This window comes from Arachis duranensis, chromosome 6 (genome assembly GCF_000817695.3).
Source record: "Arachis duranensis cultivar V14167 chromosome 6, aradu.V14167.gnm2.J7QH, whole genome shotgun sequence".
In the NCBI taxonomy this organism is placed as follows: Eukaryota; Viridiplantae; Streptophyta; class Magnoliopsida; order Fabales; family Fabaceae; genus Arachis; species Arachis duranensis.
Window position 1 is genome coordinate 3,045,051 of NC_029777.3, and position 19,416 is coordinate 3,064,466.

The window sequence follows — 19,416 nt, forward strand, 5'->3', positions numbered from 1 at the left end:
CAATTTTTTATGGATGGCATATAGTATTTGATTGACGTGAACTGAAAAGTTCGAAAATATGTATTCGTTGACCGAATCGATTATGTGATCCGAAGATTTAATGATCAATTGTCTTGAGAATTTATTCAACCCACAGCAACTTATTGACGAATTTCTTGCCCAAAGCAATTAATTATTGAATATTGAATAATAAAGATTGGTGTTTGCTACGGTACGACGATAAATTCATACGTATCGATACGTTTAAAATATAGACAAATAATAACAATCCATGTGGAATTTATTTTCCACATCAATATTTAATTTTTGTTTTTTTAAATATATATTATATCACCACTTTTAGTAATACACCCCTTTAATTAAATAAAAATAAAAAATATTTTTTATTTAATTTTATAAAAAGTCTTAAACATCCTTCTTTTATTTGATTAGACAAAAATATCATTTTAAATTAACGAAAATTTAGAATTAAATTAATCCTAATTTTATAGTTATAACAAAACAAAAACATATTAAAAAAACAAAAAATCAAAATTTCTTCATCTTCTCTAATTTCTCTAATCATTCGGGCCCCTCTAAGCAAAACATATTAAAGAAACAAAAAATCAATCGTTCTTCATCTTCTCGAATTATCCCTTTAAAGTAAAGCAGTGAAAATCCCAAACAAAAACCCTAGCCAATAGTTTGCATTGCCTTGGGGGTATTTTGGCTGATGATCAGGTCATCTTTTATGTATCTAGTCAATGGCCCTGGATGTTTTACATCTTATTGTTTTTAATTGAACACCAAACCCTTGTTCTAACAGGGTCTTGACAAGACAGTTTCAATGATTGCTCTCATCCTAATGCAGAGGTTACTGCTCTCAAAATCTAAAACAGACGATGCATCCAATCATAAATCTGAAGCTTTGAATTTGGATGATGAAGATGATCGTGTTACTGTTGATGTGGAAAAGCTTGAAAATAAAGAAGAGTCTGATGATGTAAAACCTATTGCAGAACCTAGGAAACGGCCAGTTGCTGGTACACTTGTTGTTTGCCCGGCAAGTGTTCTTCGACACTGGACGGCGGCAAAGAAATTAGGATTTTGGTTTGGGACTTTTACTGCTTTGCTTTAGAAGGATAATGGGAGAAGATGAAGAACGATCAATTTTTTGTTTTTTTTATATGTTTTGCTCAGAGGGGGCACAAATCATTAGAGAAATTGGAGAAGATGAAAAAAATTGATTTTTTGTTTTTTAATATGTTTTTGTTTTGTTGTTTAAATTATTTGAAACAATAAAATTAGGATTAATTAAATTCTAACATTTCGTTAATTTAAAAGGATATTTTTGTCTAATCAAATAAAAGAAGAATGTTTAAGACTTTTTATAAAATTAAATAAAAAATATTTTTTATTTTTATTTAATTAAATGGGTGTATTAGTAAAAGTGGTGATATAATATATATTTAAAAAAAATAAAAATTAAATGTTGATGTGGAAAATAAATTCCACGTGACTTGTTATTATTTGTCCATATTTTAAACATATCGATACGTATAAATTTATCATTGTACCGTAGCAAACACCATAAAGATTTGTAACATAAATAGAATGGATTGAAAGTAAACATACATAAATTATTGTAAAATAGAAGTAAAAAGTCATTTTTTCGGATTGATTAATAGCCAATTTTATTTTCGGATGGATTGATTGATTTTGATATATGAAATGATAAGATACATACATGTGAAGCAATTCAAATATATAGAATAGCAGATACCTCGTAAGAAGCTATGATGTATTGAAAGTTGACATTGAAAGTTGACATAAAAGATTTATATAAACAAATTAGATTATACATATACATAATTTTACCGAAGTAAAATTGTCAACCGCAACTTATAGGTAAGGTTCAATAGTTATAACTGAAATTTGCTCACGAGCTATGATTGAGGTCCAGTCTCATAAGTCATAAGTTGAAGACACATTAAACATGTTCTATTTCAATCACCAATATATTAAAAAGAAATTTTATTAAATACATATTCTTAATTTTGTTGGCTAAAATTAAAATTAAGCTCCGTCATTCAGAATAATTGAAAAAATATGAATAAGACAACATGAACATTGAGTAATTAGTTGAAGAACAAGTAGTAATTGCTAATAATAATAATATAAACAACAAATAGAGAAATTTTCAATAATACATAAAAATAATTGAGAAAGAAAAAATGTAGCTTATTAACGTGTCAATAGGAATAAGTAGTTATGTAATATGCTGTTTTGCTAAAAATTAATAAGAAAGTGTCATTACTATGGTAAGTTGCTTAAAATTTTTATGGCCGGCAAAATAAGAAGAAAAAAGAAGAATCGGCATAAGAATAAATATGGTGAATAGAGTATAACAATGTAAAATAAGGAATAAAGTGAATATTCATCACGAGTAATATGTAAATTTAAAATGAACATGAAAAAGATTCACTATCACCGCTAAAAGTATAGAATAAATGATAAGTTTATAAAAATTTAATATTGTAAAAGATTGTTAAATTTGGTTAAAAAACTCAAAGATAATTTCAACTTTATGAACTTCGGTGAAGCAGAAATTAGTATATTCGACTCTTTTTTTGTTTCTCTCGTTTTTGTTCCCGTTGGTCCTATCAGTTAAAAGATCGGCAATTTTCTTTACCTCCATTTGGAGAATAATGTTCATTGCCACCAGTCATCATGAGTAGGTGGGAAAACAACATTATCAACTATGGACCTGCAAAAATAATAACAAAAGGTTGTCGTGTGGTTATTTAATTCCAGCCCCACGGTGGGCGCTGAATGTTCGGCCAAGGATATTCGTTTCCGTGTTATACGTCGAACTTCGGATGTTACTGGGGAGATGACCTTGTCTGCAACGGGGAATATCCTACTTGAACACGGACTGAGCGGGATACCTATAAAAAGGACTTCCACACTCAAATCAGTAAAGAATATTTCTTAAACGCTTGAATATGAGAACGAAATACTTATGTATATGTATGATCGAGATATTGTTTTGGTGACTTATTTCAGCAGTTGCCATTTTATAGATTTTTGGATTGAGTTCGTTTAATAATTTGTTGGAGTAAATCTCGATTTAAGTCAAAATTTTTGGGAGGTTAACATCATCGTGATGAGCCATTACTTATCTGATTCCACAATCAGCCTGACGTGATCGAGATATAAGATGTGAGTTCCAATTTTGTAGGTGTGGTACAGGGTTACGTAATAAATGATATAGTAATTTTATATAAACCTTAAAAGCTTACGTATCACGTATTCATTATAATAATTTGAACTCTCTTTTTATATATTACTAGATTTAGATGGATGTATTGCGCAAAATTTAGATGGATATATAAATTAATATAAAATTTAATAATTATGTAATAAAAAAATTTATAAAGTTATGAGAAAAATTACGAAAATACTCAATTGAAATTCATTCATTTAAGTTTATTAAAAATTTTATGTATATATATACAAAAAATTACTCATTAAATCAGTCATCATCTATTATATGTGAATACATATATTTTTAACTCATTTTTAATATATATTTTATATTTGAACATATATTTTATATGTAATTGTTAATTTGGTATTAATTTTTAGTGTATATTTAGTATAATTATAATTTTATATAATTATTTTTATTTTTATTCTTTTTAATTAGTCACTTTTGTTTATTATTTATTATTTTTTAGTTTATTTTTAAATATTCTAAAGCAAGAATAACACTATTTAGTGTAAAACAAATGCATATACAATATTTTTATAACTAAAAATAATCATTTTTTTTATTTTATTTTTCATGCATCACGGTATTTGAATCTGAGCTGAAAATTGCATTGCGAATATTGATATGATTCACAAGGCTATTGGATCGGATCCAATCCACACACTATAATATGGTCGGATTGTAAATTTCATGTAGGTATCTGCATATTTGTGGATCCCCAAACAAAAATAAATAAATAAGTAAATATTCTTTTTGTGTTTTATTTCAACTAATAATTATCATATATGTTGTATTATTTTATTTTCATTATTTAAAAAAATATGTTATAATATTTTAAGAGTAAACATGTTTAAAAGAGTGAAAAAAAAGGATTTTAGTGATATTTTTTAATAAAAATAAATTTTTTAAAATATATCCAAGTTTAAAAACCACAGTTCAAGCTTAAAAACGGCAAATATTAGATTCGATCTGATGACTTTAGTATAGATCATATCAAAATTTTGGTTATATCTGATTTGATATGATTCGTACTCACCCCTATCAATCAACACAATTAGACAAATAAAAGCGATAAAAAATTGTAAAAGCATATATTTTAGCATTCTAACAAATTTATGTTCTAATATATAATGATTCAATTGTTTAGTAAAATAAAAAAAAAAGAATTTTGATTATAAAAATAATTTTGCAAAATAGCAAGAATGGAAGGAAAAAAAAAGCAAGAGGCGTGGGATTATATAGGAAAAGATAAAAAAAAAATGGGTGTGAAGTGGATATTAATTTATATAGTAATTAGAATGAGATTTGTGCATCGCGAGTGGTAAATTAATGATAGTATATAATAAATATTAAAAATGGTTATGTTTTGTAGAATTAAATTAAATATGTGTAAACTAAAGTTAAATTTAAAAGGTGTTTTGTTTAAAATAATTTGTAGTACAAAAGATTTGAATGTTGGAGTTGTACAAAGTGACATTTTTATTTGGTAGTTTGGTTTTTGCATTTGTTTTGATTGATAGACTTAGTCTTCTTATGTGGCGTTTGTCCTCCTTTTTCTTTATTAGTTATTGTTAGAATTGTTGCTTTCTTCTTTTTATCGTAGATTTTTGTGAAGGCATGTTTTTTATGAATTGTTGAGTTATATGCATTTTCTATTATGTTGTTTGTTCCATCTTTGCATGTATGTTCTTCTTCCGAAGTTGTGTCTTGAATTTGTATAGTTTTCTTTCTCTTTAATCTCTTGATGTGCATGCAGTTTTCCAATGACATCTATAATAAAGAGAATAAAAATGTGTAGATTTTTTTTTGAATAAGTTATTTTTAATAAAAATAATTGAAATAGTATAAAGTGAAATTAGCTGTTAATATTTTTCTTTGACCCACTCTGTCAGATAATGACTCAAGTGTTGCAAATTCAAAATAGTATTGAAAAATATTCAATTTAAAAATACAATAAATATGTTTGTTTTGTACCTTTTCATCTAATATAATCATTTTTAAGCAAAGAAACCCTTCTTCATTTGTGGGTGTTAATGTTTTTCATAGACAGACCATGCGAACTTTGATAAACCAATTGTCTGTTTGTTTGGTGATATTGTTCAAAGAATGATGCTCCATTGAGTAAGTTTGAGATGTTGTGTAGTGCAAAAATAAATTTCTTATACTAAATTTGATGTTATTCGAAGAAATAATGATAATAGACTTATATAAGTAGTTCAAATAGTATGGAATTTGAATATTTGTAACGTAAAATTTATTATGATTAATAGACTATTATGACATTTGTAATATGGATGTTTATTATATTTAATGAGTTATTTATAGAAATTAATAAATTAATTATTGGGGTTATAAATTTATTGTGTTGTTTATAACGGTAAAATATAATAAATATAGAGATATGGATTTTTGTAGGTTACAAATTTGGTTAGATACTATTAATTTCTAATTATTGTCATTGGTTATTTTGCAGCCTAATTTGTATATATTTCTATTATTTGTATATTTTTTATATATTTTATTATTTTGCTAATTTTAAAATAATAGTTGATTTGGCAAAAATTACGTAGTTGATTATAAAATTTTGTCAAATAAATAATGTTGCTGATATGGTATTAATAGAAGAAGAAAGATGTTTTAAAAATAATGTGGATAAATTTATCCATCTATTTTTATATATTAAGAATAAATATGAATAGAAGTGAGTATAAAAATGAGAGAATGAATTTGGTAATCATGATTTGAGAACCAGAGAATGAGAGAGAATATGTTGGATGTAGTTAATGATGATAATTAGTGAGATTAGTGATTATAATTAGTGAAAAAAATAAATACAATTGTAACCGTTTATAGAAACATTATAGATGAAAAATAAATTTGGATGGTAATATAAAGAAAATATAGACACTTATACAATAATATTTATGTGGCAAAACTATAAAATGGTAAAATGTAGGTTATCAACTTCTCATTATGTGACAATGTTGGTATTAACTTTTATGTAATATAAATAGATGAGTAAATAGTTAATTTTTTAATTATAAAAAATTTGAATGCTGATAAAATTAACGGTGGTGGTGTTGGAGTTAGTGATGGTCAAAAGAAAGGGGTGAAGGAAATGGCGGTGGATGGGGTCAAAGGGTGAAGGGTAGGAGACAAAGGAGGAGGGAAGGGCAGTTAAATGATTAGGGAATGAAGAAAAAAAGGAGAAAAGTATTTACGAAATTTAAGAAAAAATTAATAATTGATTATTTTTGTCTAACGAAATTTATCTTAAATTGGTATAACTTTAGTTTTAATTTTTTATGGTCAATTTTGTCAGCGTTCAAATATTTTATGATCAGAAATGACTATTTACTCATAAATAGACAGATAGATAGAATAAATTTAATTTAACATATTATCAGTGTAAAATAACGTCACATCAATAAAAATAATTATTTTTTTATATTAACCAGAATAATAATCTAAAATGTATCAAAAATAAACTCTCTATTATAATAGATAACTTTTTCAAGAAGGAATTAAACCTAGCGAGGTCACATAAATGAGGATAATATTTTACTGTGATATTAGTAGAAGAAGCAAGCAATCAGCTCACAATATCATTGGATCGCCATTTGTTCAATTTGGGGATATACATGTATGAATCTGAAGTGGTCTCTTTCTTTTCCTTATGACTATATCCTTTTCCCCCAACTGCGGCTCCAGGAAATTTTCATATTATTATAATATATAAATAGTATAAACTACAACATATTTGGTCAAGTAGATAAACTTGGAAGAGAGGCAACCAAGAAATATAATGTGATATACTTTCTAGTTCTAAAAGCATAGTAAATTAAATTTCAGCTAACAAGTTTCAATAACTGAGACCAAGTCCTAAGACAAACAACTAGAAAACTAATTGATCACTTGTTCATTTCTTTTTGGAGCTAACGCGGTAAGTTTAATATATTCTTTGAACAAGCACACACATAGTTGGTATAGAATGGTTCAGCAATTATTAGATGCAACAACGTTAATTTGCAGGCCAACTCAATGACTCCTCCCTTTAAATAGCAAGCTTCCCATTCAACAAATTCATCAAGTCTCATCACAACTAAGCAATTAAATACGTAGTATCATTTATAAGAGATTAGCGCTCACAAACACAGAGACAAAAGAAGAAGAAAGAAAAGGGCATCAATAGTAACGTATACTACGAGGCACAAAATGAAAGCAATCTACTTCCTTGTTGGTTTGTTGGCTTTGGCATCCTCTTTTGCATCTGCCTATGATCCCAGTCCACTGCAAGATTTCTGTGTGGCTCTCAATGACACCCACAATGCTGGTATATATCATTACATACTCAAGTATCAAGCTCCTTTCAATATATATGGTTAAGCTTAAGCATCGTTATAATTAATTCTTCTTAATTTCTTATTTTGCAGTATTTGTGAATGGAAACATTTGCAAAGACCCTAGAGTTGTAGTAGCTGAAGATTTCTTCAAGCATGTAGATCCTGGGAATGTTGACAACAAACTTGGCTCAAACGTAACTCCTGTCAGTGTTAACGAACTACCCGGACTTAACACACTCGGCATATCACTTGCTCGCCTAGATTTTGCACCTAAGGGTTTAATCCCTCCTCACACTCCCCCTCGAGCCACAGAGATTTTGACAGTTCTTGAAGGCACTCTCTTTGTTGGATTTGTCACTTCCAATCAAAACAACACCAACCGTCTTTTTACTAAAGTGCTCAACAAGGGTGACGTGTTTGTGTTCCCAATTGGTCTCATTCATTTCCAATTCAACGTCGGTTATGGCAACGCTGTTGCTATTTCTGGTCTTAGCAGTCAGAATCCAGGTGTTATTACAATTGCAAATGCTGTTTTTGGATCCACTCCACCTATTTCTCCTGAAGTTTTGACTAAAGCTTTTCAAGTGGATAAAAAAGTAATTAACTACCTTGAAAAACAGTTCTGATACGATAATAACTAATTTGATAAAGTGAAGCACCATCATTTCATTCTATTTGTATGATATATTACTTTGGCTCTAGCAATTCATATATCTTTGGCTCAGGCAATTCATATATGATAATAAATAACAAATTTGTTGTATTTGATTCAACTTTTGGTTCATTTGAGTTTTAGTGAAAAGTTATTAGTCCCCCCCTTTCTCTCTTTTTTTGTATATCTTGTTAATGTTCTAGTTAATTAATCAAGAGCATTGCGAAGCCAAAACACAATAAATTACTCATCCATGATTGCTAGCAAAATAGATATATTCGTGATTGCTACGACAGAATTACACCCAGATTCATCAACATAGCAAGCACAAGATTGGTCTACTTTTTCTTGATTTTCTTATATACAGTCTCGTCTAACACCTATATCTATCTATCTATCTATCTATCTATCTATCTATCTATCATAAGGATATTCAAGATCATTTTCAGTGACCTTGAAATGTTGGGGACGTTGACCAGAGCAATGTAGATTCCACATTTTAAAATATCCTCTTTCAAGATTCCTCACCTACAAAATTCAGAACAATGCATCTTATAAACTATATACTATCTAAAACTATCTGTCACAAAAAAGAATTTGATACATTTATAATTTGAGGCAAAGGAGAGGGAGTATTAAACTCACCCAGCGAGCTGTGTCAAATAGAGGGCAAGTCATGCGAACAGACTTAAGCTTATTAGTGAGAGCTTGAAGCTTTGGGCGACTCAAGGCCAGTGATACTGCCCTCTCTTCATACTCTTTCATGCTACATGGTTGGTTTCACACACAACAGTTAGTTAGTTATATAAACAGAAAGGTAACAATAACTGTCCATATCAGTAATCAAGAAAATATCTCTCACCTGGGAACGATCATCTCCTCCCCAAGTCCAGTAGCAAGACAGAGTGATCCGGCAACTCGAGTAGCCATTTTCTCCAGAGGTAGAGTGATCATAGGCAAACCCGCCCATAATATATCTGTTCCTGTTGTGTGCGCATTGCATAAAGGCCTAAAACAATGCAATAAGAGTATTAAAACAAAGGAATCCGTAAGCAAATAACAGAAAACAATCTAGTACATCAAAGAGAGGACAAGAAGTAGACATGAAATTACGTGTCAAGAAATAAGTCTGCTAAAGCACTTCGCCTGATATGTTCATTCTTCATTGCAACATCTGTGAAAATAATTTGGTCTGGTTGTAACCCTTGTGCAGCAGCATCTGAAAGAAGGCCAATGCCCAGCGCTCATTTTGGAGCGATAATAAAAAACATAACAGACACCACTAATCACAATATATCATCAAGAGTAATATCACTACAGAAATCCACATACATGCCCTCAGTCTCCTTTCGCCAGCTGCTGGAAATCTTAGTAGCCAAAGTGCACTATTGGGTACACGTTTAAGAATTCTGCACCTACAAGAGACAAGAGTTAATAGCATGCAAATATGCATTTTGCAGAAATAGAAGGAATGGAAGTATGGTTTCTCATAAAACACAATGGTGTTTCTTGAACAATGCACCCAGAAAAGTCAAGTGGGATAAGGCTTAGTTGTTGACAAGGTATGAAAAGAAAATAACTATATAACTAAATATGTGAGAATACTTTTTTTTATTAGAAAAAAAATATAATCTAAACCAGCCAATAAGCAGCATCCTGCTATTACCATGTACTAAATATCTCAGGATCCATCTTGTATAGTTGATTGAAGCATGCAAATACAAATTTATCTTCAGGCAGCCCATAGTCTGATCGTTTGTGCTGACATTTTGGATTCAATACATCCTGATTTTTCTTAACAAACAAATTTTGCAGCACAAAGAAAAGTCAACACCATGCATCTAATATAAACCAGCAATAAAGTTGAATCAAGGCTTTTCCAATTAAGTTCATAAAAAGCAACCTGTTTATAATCATTTACAAAGTAGCAATGGGGAAGATGAACAAGTTTTTCAGAATATATATGAGCAGACCCAAGTGGTGAGACAAACTACAAGAAAAATTAGAAAGAGTTAGATGACTGATTAGCCCCTCAATAAAATAAAATAAAGAAAAAGAAGAAAAAAACAGCTCTCTCTTTTAGGTAGACCAAATTAAGAATCTCACCTCATCTGTCACCAAATAGTCTATATATGTTGCTCCTGTTGTTCCAGGGAATCCCATATATGAAACTTGAATCGGTGCAGGTTGCATAGCAAAAATCTCATTTCTGGCACCCTGCAGATAAAAAGAATAAAGTACTGATACATAAAATGGAAGCCCTCAGAAAAACCAAGCATCAAATACATAAAATTACTGCATAAAATAAATACAGACCACAAATGTGATTTATTACAGTTGATCATGAATTTTCATTTGCAAAATAGATGAGAGAAAAATTATTTCCAGAAAAGAACCTTTGTATATCCATTAAGGTTGACAAGGATATGTATATTATCCTGGTTAATCATTTTTGCTATATGATCAGATGACATGGCAGAAACATCCACAAAGTGCTCAGCTTCAAACTGAATGCGTTGCCTCCATTCACTACCGTCACTTGGACTCAGGGCATAACAGAACACCTGCATATATAAAGAATGGTATTTTTAACATTTTCCCATCAGAACACTGCCAACTAGCACTTGCTCAAATGCTTCTTTTTTTCGCAAAAAGAGTAATTTTATCACTTTAGCCAAACTGCACATAGATTGTCAATCGTAAACAAAAAATAAGTGCTTTTGGAAATTAGGGATAAGTTGGAATGAGCCATCTTACATACCTCAACATTCTTCCTGTTGTGCATACCAAAAATAGATCCCATTAGATGTGACAAGGGGTGATTACCAAAGTCACTACTCACATACCTGCATCCATCAAGTTGCTCACAGTTAAAATATAACAAAACAAATATTCATCAAAACTGTTTGGGAGAGAAATATATGAACATTAGTCAAGAGATTGGGACATACCCAACCCGTAATCTCTCATACCCCCCCTCACATTTGATTGGGACATACCCAACCCGTAATCTCTCATACCCCCCCTCACATTTGATTGGGACAGGGGCAGGATGGCTAAATGGAGGCAGAGCAAATCGAGATGCAATTAAGGAGCAATGGGAAGCATATTTACGACTGCAAACATGGACAGTGAAGTACATTATAAACTGAAACAGAAAGAGAGAGAGAGAGAGAGAGAGAGAGAGAGAAGGGAGGGGGGATGCACAATAGAACAGTTCCCTTTCTATTTTGGATGTGATTTGCATAAAAATCATACCTGATTTCCAGAGCTAGCATTGGGTCAAGTGGATATGCTATTGCATGGAAGGGCTGAACACTAGGAAGAACTGATATCTGAAAAGCAAAAATAATAACAATAAAGCATGCTCAAGCCAACAAAACATGGTGCACCATATGATATGTTAATGTGAATGGATAGGTCCTGACATTAATTTGCTTCATGAGGATCCCTTCAACTTCACTGAACATTTTATCACGATCCTCCCAACTGCAGACACACTGCAACATGACAAAAGATTGCACCAATTTATGACAAATGAAATGATGAATCACAACTCTCCAAAATGTGATACTAATCACACTTGGTTCATCAAATTAGTCATGTTGAAAATTAAGATAGGGCCACAGGTAAGCTTTTGTAGCACATCATCTAATTTGTGAATTCAATCACTCATGGAAGTATGCTAAAAGCAAACATAACAAGCATGATTTGATCAAACCCATCTATCTGAAAGCTACCAGTTCAATGGAAGTAAGCATTGTGCATTCACACATAAAAGCACTAACAATCAACTCATGTTAAAGAAAATATTATCGTCTCTATCGCAAGATGCTCCACTAAGGGCTTACTGGAAAAGAGTGAAAAGTATTACAACTGAAATATACCTGAAGTGTATGCAAGAGATTACAGGTTGCTTCTGGAAAGTCTGGACGAAGAATTAATGCTTGTTCGTAGCTCTTTACGGCAGCCTCTACATGCCCACTGCAACAATTGTAAAAAGATTGATTTCGAGCTATGACCACTCCCAAGCTCAAATTATTTTCAGAAAATCAATTCCTCATTGGACCTCTGACAGGTCCTGTGAGGAAAATGAAAGGTTTCAAGACAATGAAACTTTAAAAATTTAAGACATTGCTGATATGCAAAAGAGTTGTTATAATATGGGCCTCAACAACATGAAGCGAAACTTGAAGTTAGCATACCTGTCCTTATAAGCTGAAGCCAAATTAGCATGGGCTTCAGCCATAGAGGGTTTGACAGCAATTGCCCGTATATAATCTTGGATAGCGTCACTTACTCTACCAACCTCCTTAAATGTATTGCCTCTATTTACAAAGGCATCAGCTGCCAGGGGGTCATTGCAGAGAACCTTATTATAGCATGATATGGCATCTGCATAATTCCCCTGAAATAATTTGTCCAAACAAGTATAAAATAGATCAGTAGAGGTACACCTTTATAAAGAATATATACAAATTTAGCATTAGCATCTCATTCTAACAGTGCCCCCGGTTTGTCACCCACGAACATAGACCAACTGTGAACTAGTTAATGAAACATATACAACATCTATGAGGGCATCTGGATCAACTGAGGTGGAATTTCATTCCAGCTTTTAGTACCTGCTGCTTATAGATTATAGCAAGGTTGTTGTAAGGAGCAGACAATCCAGTAGTCACACATAGTGCAGCCTTGTAATATGAAGCAGCAGCAGACACCATATTCCTAAACAAGAGCAATTTTGACCAGAAAAAAAATCATTCGACTACGTACCATCATCAGTTAATACCATTATCCAAAAATACAAGGACCACATACAATTCCATGTATACATTTCCAAGATTGGTCAGTGCTTGGGGGTGGTTATCTTGCAAGGCAAGGCATTGCTTCAAGACACAATAAAGTAGATTCAGTGACATGCAAATATAATAGTGGAAAAATGAATAAAAGCTAAATGCAATGGATGAAGGAAGGAGAATACATTGTAGCAATGGATTGCTTCTTCCACTCTGCCAACATCTTTTAGTGCATTGCCCTACATGTTGGATAAGAGAAAAAAACCAACGAAATATGTAAACATTTCATAGGCTATTTTCAAGCAAGATGATAACAAAACAAGAAACCTACCAAATTATTGTAAGCCTCTGAAAATCTGGGGTCACATGCGATAGCTTGCTTATAATGTAAAATTGTATTTTCCAGTTGTCCTTGCTCATAGTATATACTTGCCAAGTTACCTATTTCCCGCATGTGATACAGGGTAATGATTAGCAGTACAGCACAAGTTGAGATTTACCACATTGTGAAATGTAAACAAGCATCATATTCTTTGAAAAATTCTTCATTTGCCTCGATAAACCCATTTGGAAATCCAAAGCACCCTAAAAGGTTAAATCCTTTATATGGACAGTGTTCTTAACAGAAGTAATGCCAAGGCTATCTCCCCTAATATGTGTTATGTCATTTTGTGTTGTAAAGGTTCAGAACCAACTCCACAATCTTGTGGCATTGTGTAATGTGTAATTTATGCACTGTTTAGTGTAATTAGCTGAAGCATAACTCTCGCGTCTTTAACAGTAGAAAATAATCAATGATTTAAATTTAGTGGTTATACAACAAAGTCCTAACTTGTTTTTTTATTATTAACTTCATGATATATAGATCATAGCTTTCAATACTGGGGACACCATAATGAGATATTTTGAAGAGGGAAAACAAAATAGGTTATGAATTAATGTCTTATAAATAAATAAAATTAGCCTGAAACAGATATGAAACAACAGAACTCACCATAAGCTATGGCACAGTTAGGCCGTGTCTGAAGAGTATTTTGGTAACATGCAGTAGCTTGTTGAGCCATTCCTAAAGCCTGATAAAGAAAAAATGTCATGCTACCCCAAATATAATAATCATTAATCAAGGTACTAGTTCATCTAACTAACCAAGCTAAACTTGTTTAATGGCTTACTTTGTACACATGTCCCATGTTCAGGTATGCATCAGGAAAGGAAGGTTTGAGTTTCACTGCTTCCTGAAATAATTAAGAATGTAAATAAACAAAAGCATGAAATATCAGATCACTAAGGTATGCAATGTAAGACTTTACTTTGTAATACTGAAGGGCTCTGTTGAAATCACCAGACTCCATGAAAAGACCAGCAAGATTTGACCACGCAATAGCAAAAGTAGGTTGAATGCGCAATGCCTCAAAGTAACAACTGTATGCCTGCACAAAATGTTACAACAACCATCATCTGAGACCTGGCTTGAAGACAACAACTTGACATCTGTTTCAAACTGTGAATTTGATCACAGTTCCATGGATGAATTATTTAAATCAGTAAAACCAATAATTAACAAGACACTTAGGGTACAAAATACTAAGTGGTGAAGAAACTACGCCAGGGCAGCATACAGCCATTCTTTTAATGGCTATATAAAATGCGACTTGAGGATGGTCAGAAAGATACATAAGGATGCCACACTCATTTAGCTCAAGCTGGAAACACAAATTACTATTGAAAGAAAACAATGGAAAGGTATTTGTTCTAGCAGCAAGATGTTGTACACCAAAGCCTAGTTAAGTAATATCATGGAAGAAATGTTTTCTAAGAACAACTGATTTTATAAGCAGAAAAACTAATCCAATAGGATGTAGTACTGCTCACACTGGGGAATATAATAGAGCATAATCTCAAATGGAGAAAGCTGATTGCTCAAGAAAAACTATATTGATTAGAACAGAAGGATACGGCACAGCAAAATTGAAGTCTAGAAATGTTGCAACATTTTTATAGAGTTCAAGGATCTGAATTATTTGGTGGATAGAAATGTCAAAGCACAATGGTGTATCAAACATTTAGGACTTACTTCTTGCACCAACCCTCGAGCTTTCATTAGGTTTCCCAGGTTGCTATGAGCATCTACCTGTATCACCACCAAAACAAATGAATCCCCCATGAAAAGGAACATAATGGCAAATAAAATATTATAATGTGTGCCCAATTGTTCAATAAAGATTAACAAGAAACAGTAATCACTATATGCTGAAGAATACCATCAGAGGATTTATAGCTAGTGCTTGTCGACAGCACCGTACTGCTTCAGCGACTCTCCCTTTATGCATGTATGCACTAGCTAGGTTTGACCACGCATCAGCAAAATTTGGATTTATCTAGAACAACAAAACCAAAACAAAGGTAAATTATCTCACCCAAGATTATATAACAACATACAATAAAGGACATAATAAAGAATAAATAACATAACAAGATTCCAGCCAAAAAAATAAATAAATAATTAAATAAAGAAACAAAGAGATTAAGCACCACAGCAGATAAGTTTCATGCAACATATATTATATCAAAGATACACCTGAAACTCTGTAAATAAGAACAGCAAACAAGTTAAGTGACTTTATCAGCCCAAATAAGGCAAAATATGTGTCCATGGCTTTATGTGAAATTTCTTGCTGAAACATCCAAAATAAAGTACTATAAAGGAAATAACAAACGAACCAACAAATCACTGGAATGTATAATAAGTTCACAACATGATTCACACAAAAAGAATTGCTATAAAGGAACAATAATATAGGTCCAGAATTGCCGCTGACATCAATGGCAATCAGGTAGTATTGAATGGCAATGTCAACGTTTCCTTTTTCCTGCACATAAAAAGGAAAAACCATTAACTCTAGAAAACCATCATATGTAATTCACCTACTATAAAAAACAAATACACCACAAGTTTTTTTATTCTTTTAAAGTCAGCAAAGGAGAGCAGCGATAACTTACCTTCCACGCATTTGCCATGTTCCCATAACACTCAGCAAAACGGGAATCAATCCCAAGCGCCTCCTCATTTTTTGCAATACACATATCAAAATCACGCAACTGCAGGAAAGACGGTATCACAAACTCAGAATTTAATACAGAAGGAGTGAAGGACCAAGAATTCGGTGCCTAAGGTCTACAAAAAATCATCAATCCTCCCAGAAACAGAAACAGAGACAGAAAACAAACCTGGTAATAAATTGCACCCATAAGAAGTAAATTGTCAACATGAAGCGGATTTCTCTCATAAACAGCTTTACTATGTTCTAGCGCTTGCTTATGGTTCCCAGATTTATACATTTGGTGTGCAAGTGACAAATAGAGTTCTTCATCAGCTACATAAAGTTAAAAACCACTGAGCTAAAAATAAAAGTAACAACTGCAGTTTCTAACAGCAGTAATATAATCCAAAATCGAAACTAGTAATCTATAACATCAAACTAAGCTTTCTTTTTTTTCCTGATTAATATCAGCTTGATTTCCTAAGAAGACGAACCTTCGGTAGAAGAAGCATGGCCGTGTAAGGGTAGAAGGCTTAGCGAGGAAGGCTCGATGCAATCACTGGAGAAAAACGGTCGAGAGGAGCCGGCGGAACCAGTGAGCTGCGGCGGATGGAGGTGGTTGTGATGGCGGCCATCGCCGTGGACGGAGATCACGGCCATGGTTAAGCACAAGTGTTTCTTCTACTCGTTTCACTTCGTTCTTCGTTTTCTGCAGATTCTGTGAGAAATCTCGGGATTTCGATAAATATGGAAGGGGTTTCTATTTTACAATCTTAGGTTGGGTGAGATCATAGCCGTTAATTTTGGCGATGAAAAGATTCTTCAGCTATTTAGGTGACAGGATTCGTTTTGGTACTGACACGTAAGCTTTTTTAAATGCTTCTTTCCTTTTTTAATGATACTCCGCCATATCTCTTTTGCCGCGTTATCTGATTTGTTTTGCTTTTCTTACCAACCGGCGCTATTATTATGCTACATCCCACTATAGACTATGAGTCTATGACTCAATCTTAACATTTTTCTAAATAATGGATCATGTTAGTTCTATTTCTATTTTTTTAGTAAAGTGATAAATAAATTTCTGTAAATTTATATTTTGGATTGATTAATTTTTAAAAAAAAATACTAATAAAATTTTTTACAATATATAAAATAGAATTCAAACCTTTAATCTTTATTTTTATTTTTATCTTTATCTTTATAATAATATAAATAGGGAGTTTATATGCTGACATGGCATTCATACGTTAAGTTTGAGAATTTTTTTTGTGACTATTAAGTTTAAAAATTTATTTGCTTATGTATCATCACTAAAATTTTTTATATTTATATTTATAAATTATAAATTATTATTTACTTAGTTTGTTATTTTTAAATAAATTATTTATTTGGGTTATTTTACTTATTTTTTAAATTTTAAATTATTTTATTTAGTTTGTTTTTTTATTTTAAATTGTTGTAGTTGAGTTGTTATTTTTTAAATTTTAAATTATTTTATTTAAGTTGTTATTTTTAAAATTTTAACATTATTTTTAAAATTTTATTGATTCTTTTTAGCATTATTTTTTAAACTTTTGTTGATTCTTTTTAAAAATTGCAGCTACATACGTTCTGTTATATATACTTACGTTGATTTAGAATTTTAAAAATTGTTAATATATTTATTTATTTTATCTGCAAATTTAATTCAAATTTAAATTTAAAAATTTTAGCTATGAGTCAACTATAAAAGTATAAGTTATGATATATGTATAGCACTACAATCCAAAGTACATCAATCCTTTTCTTTGCATCATTTAAGAATTTGTTAAAAGTAGGAATATCTTACCAAATAAGATATTTCCTTCTTACCAAATAAGATATTTCTTTATTGGACTCAATGAGTGTAATTTCAAGACTGCATCATGAGCATGTGGTTAATTTAAACCAACGTAACGATGTGTATAGATTTTTAGAATCGTCAAATATCCCACGATATGGATTTAATTTTGTGAATTTTGACACTCTCAATACTCTTTGGTACGATTGCACCTATTTAGTTGGTAAATTTATTATTTTAAAAAAAGTATCATTTATTTATAAATTTTGTTCATTTTTCTTAACAAATCAAAGATTGTAATTATAGAAAGAATAATATACACAATAATGAAAATAGTGATTAAAATAATGCAATGACACATTAAAGACTCAATTCTCACTTGGCTTGTGTTCTAGCTCTAATATATGTTCCACAATTCTTATTCAAGCAAATAAAAAGTTTTAACTTAAATCAATAGGATGTCCATAATTAAAATAAATATTTCATCAAACACTTAATATGCAAAAAAAAATGATAAATTACAAAAATTAATAAAAACTACAGCTAACCAATACAAAAAATTAATACCAACAATTTAAACAAGTATATATAAAACTTAAAACATCAACTTTCTTAATGGAAATTCAAAATTCACAAGTTCCAAAATATCAAAACAAAACAAGATAAATGCCACTAAATTATAAGAGAATTAGGGTGTAAGAACACAAAATCAAGTATCAAAATTTACAATTAAACAAGAGTAAAATTCAAAACTAGTAACAAAATTGAATTGAATCTAGCAAAACTTAGAGAGAAGTTGGAGTTTTAAAACCATTTTTCTTATCGTTTTTATAAATTATTATATTATTATTCATCTATCTTATTTTTAAAATTCTATCTTTAATTTTTTAGTTTTTATTTTAATTTAAATATTCTAATTTTATCTTTTCTTTAATATTAAGATTATAAATTGGTGAATAATCTATCAACAATTACTCAATCCTACGATTAGAACCATTTATCAATTTGATTGATTATCAATTTTTTCATTATTTTTGTTCATTGTTTATCCATCTACTTAATATCCAACTTTTCTTCATTGTTTATCTATCTCTTTAATATCTAATATTTGTTCATCATTAATTGATCATCATAGTTGGCGATAGAAATCCAATCAATTTTTTTACTGTAGTGTTTAGAAAACAATCCATTGTTTTGATTACAAAATCGAGATTAGTGAATATAATCTCTAATTTTGCAATTCTTTGTTTCGATTTTTTATTCATGAAATTGATTGTGTAATGAAAAAATATTTTTTTATCTTTTAGTAATGGATTTTTTCTGAAATAAAATAAAAAATTATTATTTTTTAAAACTCAATTTTTTAACTTTAATTTTTCAAATACGAATTTTTTTATGCAAAGCAAGGCGAACTTCATTTCAAATTCTAAAACAAATGGCTAACTCAAATTATTAAGCTTCACAATATTTATTACGATTAATGGAAGATCTAATTTGTTATTGTTTTAG

At 30.7% G+C, this 19,416-nt stretch overlaps 2 protein-coding genes across 4 annotated transcripts; one reads left to right on the top strand and one right to left on the bottom strand.

The window, feature by feature from the left end:
• Positions 1–7,263: 7,263 nt before the first annotated feature.
• LOC107491844 (germin-like protein subfamily 1 member 7) lies at positions 7,264–8,275 on the top strand. Its single transcript, XM_016112759.3, has 2 exons — positions 7,264–7,586; positions 7,687–8,275. Exons 1-2 carry the CDS (start codon positions 7,469–7,471, stop codon positions 8,220–8,222), a joined length of 654 nt encoding a protein of 217 aa, XP_015968245.1. The 5' UTR covers positions 7,264–7,468; the 3' UTR covers positions 8,223–8,275.
• A 198-nt stretch (positions 8,276–8,473) lies between these two features.
• On the bottom strand, positions 8,474–16,889 carry LOC107491990 (probable UDP-N-acetylglucosamine--peptide N-acetylglucosaminyltransferase SEC). 3 transcript variants are annotated; one of them, XM_016112937.3, is made up of 28 exons: positions 16,583–16,879; positions 16,276–16,421; positions 16,048–16,146; positions 15,867–15,917; positions 15,309–15,425; positions 15,122–15,178; positions 14,358–14,477; positions 14,220–14,282; positions 14,042–14,120; positions 13,379–13,488; positions 13,233–13,286; positions 13,070–13,137; positions 12,874–12,976; positions 12,454–12,656; positions 12,136–12,232; positions 11,677–11,748; positions 11,507–11,583; positions 11,200–11,364; positions 11,010–11,094; positions 10,645–10,812; positions 10,355–10,465; positions 10,152–10,238; positions 9,915–10,042; positions 9,581–9,663; positions 9,362–9,467; positions 9,111–9,257; positions 8,894–9,014; positions 8,474–8,776 (listed from the first exon to the last, which is right to left on the bottom strand). In XM_016112937.3, the coding sequence occupies exons 1-28, from the start codon at positions 16,746–16,748 to the stop codon at positions 8,663–8,665; spliced, it is 2,997 nt and encodes a 998-aa protein (XP_015968423.1). In that variant the 5' UTR covers positions 16,749–16,879; the 3' UTR covers positions 8,474–8,662. The 3 variants fall into 3 exon arrangements, 2 of the variants coding, with proteins under 2 accessions (XP_015968423.1, XP_015968424.1); XM_016112938.3 differs by having other exon boundaries at positions 11,248–11,364; positions 16,583–16,878; XR_008000473.1 differs by lacking the exons at positions 8,474–8,776; positions 8,894–9,014; positions 9,111–9,257 and having other exon boundaries at positions 9,437–9,467; positions 9,581–9,657; positions 16,583–16,889.
• Between the last annotated feature and the right edge of the window lie 2,527 nt (positions 16,890–19,416).